This window comes from Esox lucius, chromosome 3, assembly GCF_011004845.1.
Source record: "Esox lucius isolate fEsoLuc1 chromosome 3, fEsoLuc1.pri, whole genome shotgun sequence".
Lineage (NCBI taxonomy): Eukaryota > Metazoa > Chordata > Actinopteri > Esociformes > Esocidae > Esox > Esox lucius.
The window spans coordinates 13544053-13557626 of record NC_047571.1 but is presented as its reverse complement, the minus strand read 5'-3'; the positions used below and the strand labels follow the sequence as shown (position 1 = coordinate 13557626).

At 41.8% G+C, this 13574-nt stretch overlaps 2 protein-coding genes across 6 annotated transcripts in view; both read left to right on the top strand.

The window, feature by feature from the left end:
• The window catches only part of col15a1b (collagen, type XV, alpha 1b), a 37242-nt gene extending 35146 nt beyond the window's left edge, over nucleotides 1-2096 (top strand). For all 5 annotated transcript variants that reach the window (XM_010894097.4, XM_010894100.4, XM_010894098.4 and 2 more), the window contains 3 exons: nucleotides 63-260; nucleotides 425-540; nucleotides 693-2096. In XM_010894097.4, coding sequence (XP_010892399.2) covers nucleotides 63-260; nucleotides 425-540; nucleotides 693-909 — 531 coding nt within the window. In that variant the 3' untranslated portion in view covers nucleotides 910-2096. The remainder of the gene's footprint in view (nucleotides 1-62; nucleotides 261-424; nucleotides 541-692) is intronic.
• A 2298-nt stretch (nucleotides 2097-4394) lies between these two features.
• Nucleotides 4395-13574, top strand: part of LOC105024259 (TGF-beta receptor type-1) — a 34485-nt gene continuing 25305 nt past the window's right edge. Inside the window, exon 1 of the mRNA XM_010894094.3 lies at nucleotides 4395-4544. Coding sequence (XP_010892396.2) covers nucleotides 4475-4544 — 70 coding nt within the window. The 5' untranslated portion in view covers nucleotides 4395-4474. The remainder of the gene's footprint in view (nucleotides 4545-13574) is intronic.

Below are 13574 nucleotides of genomic sequence, written 5' to 3'. Positions count from 1 at the left end.
CTGTAGTCATTATGTACCGGCTCAAGTTGTGTTTAAGTCCGTTGACCTTTGACCCCCCCCAGCTGCATCTGGTGGCCCTAAACGCTCCGTTGACCGGGGACATGCGTGGCATCCGGGGGGCAGACTTCCAGTGCTACCAGCAGGCTCGCGCCATGGGTCTGACCGCCACCTACAGAGCCTTCCTGTCCTCACACCTCCAGGACCTGGCCACCATTGTTAAGAAGGGAGACCGTTACAGCATGCCCATCGTCAACCTCAGGGTACTCTCCCTTCTCCCATATCAGCATAAATCAAATGTCTTTTGTTTCCTGGTTTTGTGCTCTAAACCAGTTCATTATTGGTAATATTCTTTCAAAATCAACTTATGTTTATTGGTTCAGACTCCATTTCATTGCAGCTTTTACTAAATATTTTCCACCCACAGGGGGAGTTACTCTACAGTAGCTGGATGAACATGTTCTCTGGGAATGGAGGTGTGTTCGACCCATCAATCCCCATCTATTCCTTTGACGGGCGGAATGTCATGACGGACCCTACTTGGTGAGTGACCAGCTTGGGCTAAACCCTTCAGAAAACGCACAGGGAGTCATCACAGACGCTGATACCTAGTCGCGCTAGTTCCCCATGCATTACCACGCATTAAACTGTCATAGGTCTGTGTTCAACTAGCCCGCGCGTGTTTTCCAACGCAGGCCTCAGAAGCTGGTGTGGCACGGGTCCGGCACGACGGGCATCCGGATGACCACGAGCTACTGCGAGGCGTGGCGGGCGGGTGACATGGCGGTCACCGGCCAGGCTTCCCTCCTCCAGACGGGCAGACTGCTGGGACAGCACACCCGTAGCTGTTCCAACCACTTCATAGTGCTGTGCATCGAAAACAGCTACATCGACCACAGAAGGTCTAACTAACCTCAGCGCGTACGCCTAGTATACACAGACACACGCATCTCCTGTAACAAAGAGCAGCTACTGTATGTGCCGGATCACATGAGGAACTGTCACATACCATGGCACTCAGCCGCCCACGGAAAGAGCAGCTTCGTTTCACTGACCGCAGATGAATCTCCCCCTCTTCATTCACCTCTCCATATAACAACCGCCTATAAACAGAGCAAAGCCGCATTGCACTGGTCCCTAATAATGTATGTTCACTGCCCCGTTAAGAAAGGTCTAGATATAAAGTACTTTCTGTCAAAACCACAGCATCACAATTCGCTTTGACTGAAGAAGGAATGCCAAAGAACTGGTGATCAGCAACCTGCTAATGAGTCTGCTTTGTTTCTGCTGGTGTAGCCTTCTACACTGTTTATTTTTGTTGGTTTGCCCAATTGAGTCTTCTTCTTAAGTGGCTAGTAGACTGGTTTGCTTAATGAGAACCTTTGTGGCTTATCAAATCGGACCCTGAAACAACATGATGAAATTAGAAAGACTGGTCTTTTCGGTGTTTCTTTTCAGTGATATAAAATGTATGATGAAATACCAGGAGGTATTTCAACTTGTGTAGCTCCCTCATGCCTTGAATTCATTTAGATGCACTATGAGTATATTTGAAAAGTTTGTGGTGCATCCATATCCATGAAGGCTTTTTGTCTATGAAAATTCAGTTTTTTTTTGTTGCAAGCAACAACTTTTTGTCTTAGTATTTAAGTTGAATTCGTTTTTTTTTTATTATTATTTATACTGTAACAGCACATAATCATACATCTAGCAACACAGTTTCACTTTGAAATTAAATGAAATGAAGACAAGTGTATTTATATTTTGTTGTGCAAAACTGCTTGTACTATCTACCCTGAAATAGGTTCTTTTTTACGGTATTCCACTAATTTACTCACTGTAGATGTACTTTCAAAAGAGCTATGAATTAGATATCAAGAATTAGATGGCTTAATGGCTGTGGAAATGACAGGAATGGAAACAGAGCTCCGAGTATTTGTAATATTTTGGTTGTAACGTCACAAATGAGATATTTCTTTTATATAGTCAGGACAATGTCTTCCTTAGATTGGAAATAGAGGTTTGACAGTAATTCAGATAAATAATATTGTTGTAATTATTGACATGTGCTCAGTGAATAAATTGTTATTTGTTTTTTATGACTTGACAGCTCATTTCAAGAGGAGTTCGGAAAACAAAATTAAATGGATCCATTAAAAAGCAACTACTCTAAATGTGCACTAGGTGGTAGCAAAGCATCTGACTTTTGGCCTGGGTCATGAACCTCCTGGTAAAGACTTGAAAGTGTCATTATTTATATGCATAATAATAATGTGTCTAAGCTCATAATAAGAGCGTTGACAGAGATTCATAATTCTGAGTTTGCACATTTGAGGAATATGTTTGGTTTGTGGCTCAAAGTTTTATAAAATCTCTGACGGGACGACTCCAGGTGTTTCTTACGGAGTATCGGCAATAAAACAGCTACTGTATTTCTCCTTTGAATAATTAATTGAATACAATCATGTAATTATATACATTTTTCTTCTCTTTTGAAAATATTGGTTACCCTGAATCTAAAATCCCCTTGAATATTGCGCCAGACAGTGCTAAAACGCCAATGTATCAGCTCTGTGAGAGCCTTGATCTCTGTATTATTCAAATGATACACTTTGAGTTAAATAAAAACAGATTTTCAGTAAAAATGTATATTAAATGCAAAACATATTCAGTTATTATAAAGAATGGCAATGTAATGCTATTTAAAACACACTTTATGTAATAACATCAACCACAAGTTATGTCTTTCACAAAAGTTAATGAATAGTTTCATGTAATCACCTCAGGTTCAGGAAGTGCATTGCCATCAGACAGGAGCTTACCTGTAATAGAGGAATGTCTGCTGTGTCTGTGTCAGTGTGTGTGTTTTCTCCATCATTACAGGCCTTTCCTAGTGTGTTAATGGGATGATCACCTGCTGTCCCAGCAGAGTCCTGTGTTTATCACCATCTGCCCTCCCAGCGGAATGTGGCATTACAGGGAGTGAGTGTGTGTTTAATATTACACAGCTAGAGTAGGCCTTCTATGTTACTCCACAGCCGCCCCAGACAACTGTCCAAGGCACTGACAAACTACAGCAGTGTAGACCATCTGATCATGTAGACCATCTCATTGTGCGGACCATCTGATTGAGCAGACCATCTGATTGAGCAGACCATCTGATCATGTAGACCATCTGATTGTGCAGACCATCTGATTGAGCAGACCATCTCATCGTGCAGACCATCTGATCATGCAGACCATCTCATTGAGCAGACCATCTGATCATGTAGACCATCATATCATGTAGACCGTCTGATCATGTAGACCATCTGATTGTGTGGACCATCTCATTGTGCAGACCATCTGATTTCCTGCTTGATCCTCATTATGTCATTGCCTATTCAAGAAGGACAACAGCCTCCTCATTATCAAGGCCCAGCTCAGCTTAGTCTCACCTACATACATGCATAATGCAGAAACTCTCTGGCTTTCCTTTCATGCTGCTCTAACCATTTAATAACATCCAGCTTGCAATCCCAAAACTCTGTTGGCGAAACGCAAGTATGCAATGCCAAAATTGGTAAGGGGTAGTACTTTAATTATGCTGATGGAGTGGTGCTCATTTTATTCATCTATGATTTAACCGAAGAAGGTGGAGTCACTTGCCAATGTTAGCACCTACACTGGACGTACTGTCTGTTTTTCTGCCAGTATGAAGTCCCAGTTTACTCAGCGTTGCTCAACTCAAAAAGGGCAGCATTCCACATTGATCCCCCTGGTTTTGGGGCGACAGGGCCTGGGGGAATTTGGTGCAGTGCATCCAGTCCACTACAACACACAGTTGCTGTATGCTGGACAGCCAGAACAAGGCCTGTTGTCAAACAGAACTACAGAGAATGTCCTGTCATCAATCTTTTCTGCCACTGGCAGGGGGAAGAAGGGGCCGTGTCAGACACTAGCTGTCGCTGGACCTACTGTATTCACCCAGATGTGTCAAATCATAATACCATATATGTCTTGGTGTTATTGATGTTTACTACATTTATACCGTGGGTATATACCATACAGCTTACATACAAGCTTATGGTTACATACAATTACGTAATACATTTTAAGCTGGTCTGATCACAGTTTAGCAATAGAGGCTTTTCATGTCCTCCAAGTGACTGAATAATTCTACTCAACACTTTTATAGGAATGGTCTTTATTTAAATATTAAGACTGATGTAATGGATTTGGCCATGATTGGTAATATGCCTGATGTGTAAAGGGGAGTGGATAGGCATGTCCACAAAATGGGATCAAATCAGTGTGAGTAAGAACGCGGGGTAATGAAAAAGGGGTTAGGGTATTCCATCTGGGCGGGGTATTTTCGCGTTGTTGGCCAATCAGGCCGTTTTTTTTCCTCTAAGCAAAGACTGTAGAAGTTGAGTGTGAGAAATTGCGGAGTGCGGACTGACCACCAGCTGCAAGTCTAGAGTAATTCCGTTTAACAATGGATACAACGCGCTTTTCTTTAATAGGTTTGATTATGATTCTGGGAGCTGGAATTCACATATCATCTGGTAAGTGATCATGATCTCTCCGGAATATTGTTTTAGACACGTGAGTGTGATTTTTAAGTTAGAAATTCACACTTGCTTTTTGTTTTCAAGAATAGTGTTTTCAAAGATGGCGCAGGTCAGGGGGAACCAAGCTCTCAGGAATGTTTATTGTTAAGCGAATGGCAAGGCAAGAAATAGACAAATAAATAATAAAAAGTAACTTACACGAAATGGCATCAGTTGACTAGTTTAGGGGACTAGGCGGTGCCATGGACAGGCATTTCTATTCCATTGATTGGAAGAGGCTCTTATTGTCGCGCGAAAGGGAGAAACTCGACAATTGCTCTCTTTTCGGTACTTGGGACATTCGTAGTATCATCTTTTTAGTTTTAAGAATTGGCTACTCGTGGCACGGCGTGCGGTGAAGTCAACTTGTCCCCTAACTAGGTAGTCATCATAGTTTTCTTGTTCTTGAATCGGGTGACAAGACAACATGAAGAACAACAGTGGCACGTAGGAGCTGCTGTAAACGTGACCATTTTTACATGATACAATTTCCATATAGTTTTGTTATTATTATTAACAAGGGATAGGTATTGGGAGGCTATATGTTGTAATGTCGTGTGATATAATGTACGTTTGTTTGCTTTGATCAGTGACAGATCTTCTCACCGTAATACTTTTTGGATTTTCGAATAGCCTGCTGTAAACAGAAAGTAGTTTACTGGAAACATTTTTCCTAAGAGCCCTATCACCAGCAGTCTAAATTGCCGTATGAAGCTCTTTGTGGGAGACTCTTGGGTAGATCAAATGTTGCCGAGGCTAACCCCATAATTGGCTATACACTGTTGCATTGTTAATACCAGACTACCAAGTTGTCCGTTTACGAGGTTCAATGTATAGAATACAGATATAGAATAATTTCGGTGGATGCACAGTCTCAACGCGCGTTGTGATGAGTCCATAGATGCTGGTTTCATGTATTCCTTACTTTGACATTGTATCCTGTGAATTGCCCGAGCCAACATATTTCAGACTTTTGGCCCCGTTGAATCATTGAGAGAGCAACGTTACTCATAATGGCGACGTCCTATTCGAACATTGTTTATGGATGGATTTGCTTTTATAAAGGGTGGATAGAAGATGGAGCTTAGAGAGATGGAGCAAGGTCATAGTTAATTGAGCCACGGCGTTTTTCATTTATGCGGTTTAGAAAATGGTCTTACAAAATTCCATTCAGGGAGCACGCTTCTGGACACAAAGCATCCCATCTGTATCTTATGGGAAACTGCGATGCGCTCCATTAGTCCACTCTGATTGGCAGAGCTGAGAACTGCTCATTCACAACTGCTCATCCACGCCCATACCGTCAATATACAGAGCACAGCCTTTTACTCAACAGAAGCATATGTCTTTGTAGAAGCGCTTAGAATTCATGATGGGTAGAGAAGGAAAGCGGAGATGTAATCAGATTTCTCTTCTTTCTGGTATGTCATTGGTTCATAAATTCCTGATCATTTTCGACATTGTTAGATATCTTGTATCAGTGGAGTGTACTAACATGTGAATCATTACTTCATGTGAACCTATTAGCCCAATGTAGAGAATTTTCCGCCCTTTACAGAGCCATTACACACTGTACACAAACACCACTGTCTCCTCGGACTGACGGGGTTCTGTGAACCAATAGAAGATGTGACAGCAATTCACACAGGCATCAAATACCTTATCAACCAATATTTCTCTTCGACAAAGGCTATTATATGACTGAATACTTGTGCTTCACTTATTGAATGTATATTTCCAGGCCAGTGTGTAGCATTTCTTAAAATGCTTATGTCATAACAGCAGCATCAAGGACACATTTTGTTTGCCAACCACAAAGCTAGAATATTTTCTCCACAAAGCATTTCCATGGCTTTTTTATGTAGATAGGGTACCTAACCACTGCATAGCCTGGATAGCCTACCGAACCACTGCATTAAATTGGCTAGCACAGCTGACATCTTAACATTTATCATATTAGTGTTCAGTGGCCTTGCTCACAGACAATATGTAAAGCCAGAGCCTTAAGTTAGTTGAACATTTTATTTTTCATGTGACTGGTTGAAGACTTTGAGGTATATTATAAGCAGGCAGCCCGTATAAAAAAAACATCCCACTACCTGACAGAATGGGGCTGTTGAGATGCTCCTGGGAAACCTATGGGCTCGTCATACAATGGGTTCTTCTCAACATACTATGGTTTGGCACATGGACGTGTGGCCTGTTTTGTGTTGGGTGTGAGCATCATGCATTCTAAACCTGCCAGGGATGTAACAATAACCGGATCCTGGTTGATATATATGCATAATGTCCTTAGCCTGTGTACCATGTGGTCAGATATAAATGTTGATGCTTATGATGCTTCTAATTTTAATACATTCAAATTTGATCATACAGAAGTTATTTTTCTATATTTTAATAGAAAACAAGCGCAATGAATAGAAACATTCTAAATTATATGATAATAAAATTAATTATCTTTATGTATGTGTATGTATGTTGGTCTATAATCTTCCAATCTACTGCACTTGTACTGTTCAATGACAACAAAGTTGAATCTAATCTAATACTGATTGCTCGCTGATAAATTGGAAGGTTTTAGGGATGTACCATAGTAATGTATATGCAACGTTTTTGTTTACAATATTCAGTCCATGCCCACAATTGACTATTGGAAATTCGAATGGATAGCTTTGTGGCAGTAGATAGCCTAATGGTTAAAGCATTTCACCATTAACTGAAAGGTTGCTGGATTGAATCCCAAGCCGGTTAGTTAAAAAAAATGTTTTGAGCAAGGTAGCATTTGTATGTTTTTATACAGTATCCAAGACCTCTGGTCTTTTTACACTGTACTGCTACGTCAATACTGCATTGTGGGCTTTATTGAATGGAACCCTATGCTACGTCTGAAGTGCCAATGGCAAGCAGTGCCTTGATCCCACAGTCCTTCCAGGCCTTATGGAAGCCGCAGATTTGGTTGGACACAATGGTTTGACATTTACCCAAACTACAGCATTGATGTTTTCTAGTAAAATGTACTGAATTTAACTTCCCCTAAATTACCCCAGTGTTTCATTGGTAGGCCGAGAACAACTCCTGTGTGCAAAACACATTGTTAGATTTAGACATATAGGCCGACTGGAGAAAACCATACATAACTTTTCCTGTGTATATTCTAGTAGGGTGAAGGACAGGTGTGGTTGACACGTCCTCTTGACTCACGCTACATTTCCTCTAGTTATGAATTCTCTGCTCAATAGCTTTTGACTCTTGAGGAAAGGCAGGGTGTTTCATCAGTTTTTATTTTCTGTAGAACTGCCTTGAGCTCAGTAATGAAGTATTTAGATTTTAAAAGACCTTGTGTTTTTGTTCTCAGCTGAAATGCTCACCTGAGTGTCCTGGCAAAAATAGCCCCCTATTTCCAGTGTAACATACTACTTTTCACCCAGCCACTGCAGAGTCTTTTTGAAGGCACTAGGGTGTAATTTGGGATGCAGCTGCAGTTTGTCAGCTGGATAAATATTTCACCATGTTATTGTGGATGATTTATTCATACACTGGTCCCTGTGAATGGAGAATGTCCATCTGTCCGTGCACTGCCAACAACTATGAGAAGTTAAACTGACAAATGGTAATGAGTTTTTCGTGCTGTACACTTTACCTTCCCAAATTCTCTGCTTGCAGATGAAATTAAGCTAAGCGTGGTAAGTCTTTTATTGTAGTCCTACTTCAAACATATTGGGAAATAATGTGTCCTTTATTGGTTCGTGTGCTGTGGGAGCAGTATGGGGGCATGGGAGAGGGCTGTTTGGTAAGTGGAACAAAACATTTTTTCAGCAATACATTGTCAACATTAAAGAATGCCACACCAGTGTACTTAAGTATTATTTTACCTGAGTACAAAGCATTTTATTTGAACAGTATATTCTTAGACAGCACAGTTCCCTGAAATGCAGCAACAGAGCTAAAAGCGAAACCATACTTCTCCTGGAGCTATTGTGTTCTCCAGAAATGGTGTCCAGAGGGCTTGTGGAGGAACTAGGATCCAGAACAGAGCAGGCATGTTCAGTCATGCTTCAGCAGAAAACATTCAGCAGAAGTCTAACACATTCCTGTGTGTCACATTGTGTCAGCTTGAAGATACGTTGCAGACTGCCCTTCTCAGCTTTCAAACTCCTCAACAGCAATTAGGCTGTTTATGAGTTTTGAAAACTAGAGCACTTCAGCGATATGATTAATTAATAGCGTGGGTGTTGAGTGTTTGCAAATGCGCCCCTGATGGCTATAAACTTTGACTAGAAAGGAAGGCTATCTTCCAGCTCCCACATGAATCCAAGTTTGTGCAATTAGCCAGTGCTAACATCAACTAGTCAGAATGAGCTAATACTGAATCACCCTAAGGTCTCTAAAGTCATGAATGGGCAGTAAACAGATGAAAACAAAAGCGCTCACCCGAGACATCTGCTTTAGTCAGGCCTCGTCTTTGACACGCGGGCACACACACACACACACACAAACACACACACCTGGGGAGAAGGACAAACAGAGCTACGATCAGGGTGATGGAGCTGTGTGGCAGGGCCGAACTGTGACCTGACGGTGAAAAGGACCCTGGCGAGGTCAGCTCAGCCGTGTTACTGACAGATGGGAGGGATGGTCTGACCAATGGAATGGACACAGCGGCAGGTTGCCTCACCTCCTGGACCCCTCCTCACGACAGCTAGTGGTCAGGGCGGACCTGTTAGGAATCGCTGCTCCCCATCTCCCCGGAGTACTCTACTGTATGATGCTCATTGGAATATAACTGGTTCCAGAAGCTGAAAGCTCACGTTAAATAATAATTAATATGAACAGAAACCAAATGTAATACCACGATGCATGTACATCAGTCCAGGTCTTTTGAAACCTTTTGGGTGGTTGTATTTCTCTCGCACGTCTAAAACTCTGCGGTGCTCTGTATTGGGTAAAAACGTGTGCTCTGACCTTGGGGGGGAAAAGACTGTTATGCTCCAGTTTGATTGTAGCGTACAGCTCAATTGTGTGCTGCTATTTAATTGTCTCCCTTTTGCTCAACAACCTTGAAACCTCACTACATAACTGAGGCAAATCTAAATGCATAGCCTAGTCCTATGAACCGGATTGAGATCAACTGGTTGGCATGTATATTTGGCATAGCCGTTTCGCTTAAAGAATGATCATTCATATTCACAATTAACTGAAATGTGAAGGGATGGTGACCTCAGAAATGTCTCGGTTATGTTGACTTCACGTCCTTGCCTCTGGGGCAGTGGAGCAGGTTACCTATGCAGTCATGGAAATTCTGACATAAAGCCGCCTCAGTCATGAGTTTGGATTGCTACTCTTGATCTTCACCTGAGTGAATAGGTGAAATAGTTAAATGCGATGATAGGAAGATTAGACAATGCCTCCTGTCCTTCTCCCACTTCTGCTCCCAGATGGACCACTGGTTACCCTGTTGTCTTCTCTCCCTGGATACCCTGCTTCAAAGGTCACTGGACTGGAAGGGAGGTGGGAACACCCCCAGCTCATCTTTAATCTGGTTGTTCACAGATATTTGTGTGTTTGTGAGGGGAAAAAATCTGAAAACCTGATGGTATGGAACATAACCTTTTTAGCATCTGATTTATCGGTTTGAATTGGAACCACTGTTGTGCCATATATTTGGACTGTGTATAGTATTTGGACTGTGTGTAGTATATGGTATTGTATAGTATATCAAAGATAAAGTTGAGTGTTAGGTTTGATATTACTTTTTGATATTTGATATTACTTAATTACAGTCATGTTATGACTGGGCCTACACTCATTGGATGCATCATTTTGGGTTGTGTTTTGTCCAAAATTGCATCCGTAGCTATAGAAGCTGTAAACGGACAGATTTCAGGGTCTTGGTATATTAACCTGGCCAGGATTATGACAAATGATGAAGTTGGAATTATTATTATTATTATTATTATTATTATTAGTATTAATACATTTATTACATTTTAAAAGCGCTTTTAACTATAAAATATTCTATAAGTTAATTCTAATTCGAATAATTAATTGTATTCATTATTTAAAAAACAACCCAAGTAGGGTACAAATGGGTAGGCATTCTGCTCTCCTTTACCATTTTAAAAGCCTGGATCCAGTTTGAGTGTCAGGAAGGAACTTCCAAACAAATCTGTTCCACAGAATGAGGCGAGTGACTGTATGTATAAAAGCAGTTGCATTAACACAGGACACACTGGCCTTTGGTGTGACTATTCCCTGCTCTTTAGGACCCCTGAAGCGCACTCTCGAGATTGAGGGGCCCTTTGCAGCCAGGCCATTGACTAAGAGCTCCTGCAGTGACATAACTTGGCACACCTCTGCTGGTGGAGACATCTCTCCATCCATTCCTATGGCTTTGTGCTTAGCCCAGGTGTTTCCATCTGTAAGTGTTTATGAGCTCTAACCCTACTGCTGCTGGCTTTCATTTTTATTTATTTTATTATGTTTTGAAAGCATTTTAGGTGTCAGGCTTTTGACCCTAGTATAGAATGCTGTGACTGAGTTGGTTTTGAAGGTATCTAGCTGCTAGTAAGTTTACCTGTTTTACAGTTACTGTTTTGTTTGCTGACTAGGTGGGCTTCAGAGTTCATTTAGTTCCGGTGGTACTGTCAATCATCTTCCTGTGTAGGTTTGGAAGGTTCTTCTTCCGCCTCCATTACATGGCCTGATCTCTCATGATGCGTTAACGGATACACAGACAAACCTGTGAGTCATGCCAGTGGTGCTGCCAACTGTCTGATACTGTTAGTCCTCTGGGCTGTCAACAATACAAGGTAAAGACACTGGGGATTGTAGTGTCACATAAGGCTCTATGCCACCATACAACAAGGGACCAGCTTCTGTGTTCAGTATGGCTGAGTAAATGGTAGCATTCCAGTTTGCCATTTGTTATAAAAGTGAAAATTGAGCATAATAATTTGATTTCTGCAAATACAGTCTTGCGGCTTTACTGTCATTCACAGTATGAATATCTACAGTATAATATCCAGTCAAATGGTCTTGTATAATGCTATTCAACGATGGTCGATTGGTTTATTTTGGATTTAATAAACATAAAAGCATTTTCACAATATTTAAAAAGGCATTCAACTAAATTGATTGAATAATTGAAAATCTATTCATTTGTACTCAATGTATTCAAGTTTATCATAAAACATGCAATTTTCCAAAGAGCTGGTTGTGGGTCTCTACTACTGTGTGTAGTGATTAGTCTGTACTGATGAAGTCATTCTTCCAGTAAATAAAGGCTTTCCCAAAAACCTTTTAATTACGTTTTAACCACAAATAGCCTATTCTTACCCAGCAGAGTGGTACCATGATTATTTTCAGCAGCCCAATGGCTATTTGTTTTGCAAACACTATCATGTGGCATCTTGGTAATATAAAATAAACCAGAATTTTTCCTATAAAATGAAAATGTCAACTTTCTTACATTTATAGGGCTTTCCTTGTATGACATTTTTATGTCGTCTCAACCTTTTTGAACCTAGCTGTCTTTCGGTCATCTTGCTCCCAAGCCATGTGTCTCCTTTTCACTACCACTGAAGACCTGTCCGTTCTGCCTCTAGAATCTGACAGGGGAGCAGGAGACAGGAGAGATGGAGGGAGTTGTGTGAACGATACCGGTGCCTTAGGGGAAAGGAGCAGGCAATCATCCATTCTCCTTCTCCTTAGGTTATCTCTATGCTCTCCTCTGCAGAGCTGTGTTACAATGATAAAACCAATGAGCTTTTCAATACTCAGAGGCCTATAACAACCCATCTTTATGCCAACTGGTGTTGTGTTGTCTTCCCGTTAGCTATTATTTGCCATGGCTCTTGTGTGCGGTGTTGCTCTCCTGACGTCCAGGCCAGGTTTCGGGGCTAACCTGTACACAGTCTTGGTACAATTGGTCTCGAAGATGTTTTCTCAGGCTAGATTGTACATGTCTATTTTTTATCTTAGAGATATAAATAGTGTGCCTAGAATGGAGGCTTCAATTCCAGGTCATTCAGTTCTAGGAAGCAGCTTACTTACTGCCTTCCAAATCCACTGTCTGTCTAATGCACCATGGGATTCTCAATACTAGTCACCTTTTTGGGAAATTATGAGAGATGGGCTCGTTTGTAGCTAGACAGCAGCTTTCTGATCTTCTGACGCTTTTCTTGTGAATGCTTTGAAGTGTGACACATTTCGATCAGTGCTAACATCGGGGATGACAAAACACAAGCGGCACCTTTCCATCTATTGATCAGCCAGGCCAGGCGTACGTTCCCCCCACAACTCATCGGGAATTGATTGAAGGCTTGTGTTGCCCAGAAACGCAGATTGAGTAGGGTGTTTTTGAACCGCGTTTGACTGATTTTCTAATCCTTGGAGAGAGAGAGAGCGAGTGTGGGAGCGAGAGTTAGTGGCCGAGGGGGAGTGATAGAACCGGGGGGGGGGGGGGGGGGGGGTGCAGAGATGAATTAAAGGGAAGTAGGAGGTGCTGGTTACAGGCCAGGCCATCATGAATTAATGAGTCAACCACTCAATGTAGAAGGAGCCACACACCCCAACCACTCCAGTTCCCAGGGAACAGTACTTGCCGCATCACATCTGTCTTCGGAGCATCTTCCTGTCCCAACCGTGGTCCAAATGGTACTGTGGCCCAGCTTCCCCCATAGGGAGCTGGTCAAAGGTAGTGCACAACAGAACAACTAGGGTGTCATTTGAGAGAAAGTGGATGTCAGTTTTGCATGGAGAGGACAAGCGTGAGGCCAAATTAAGTGTAGTTGTTTCTTGAGTTGGATCCTTCCATTTCCTGGGCTTGACCTCTGTGTTTTTTCATCTTTACGTTAACCTCGGTGACTTGTGGCGTGTTGTTTGAGTCACTTTGTGATCCTCAAGACATGTTTTCTGAGGTGTTTTACCATGGAAAGGGCCCGGAGCAGAAGGATTGGTTTTGGCCCGAAGGAGAGGGCCTAAATA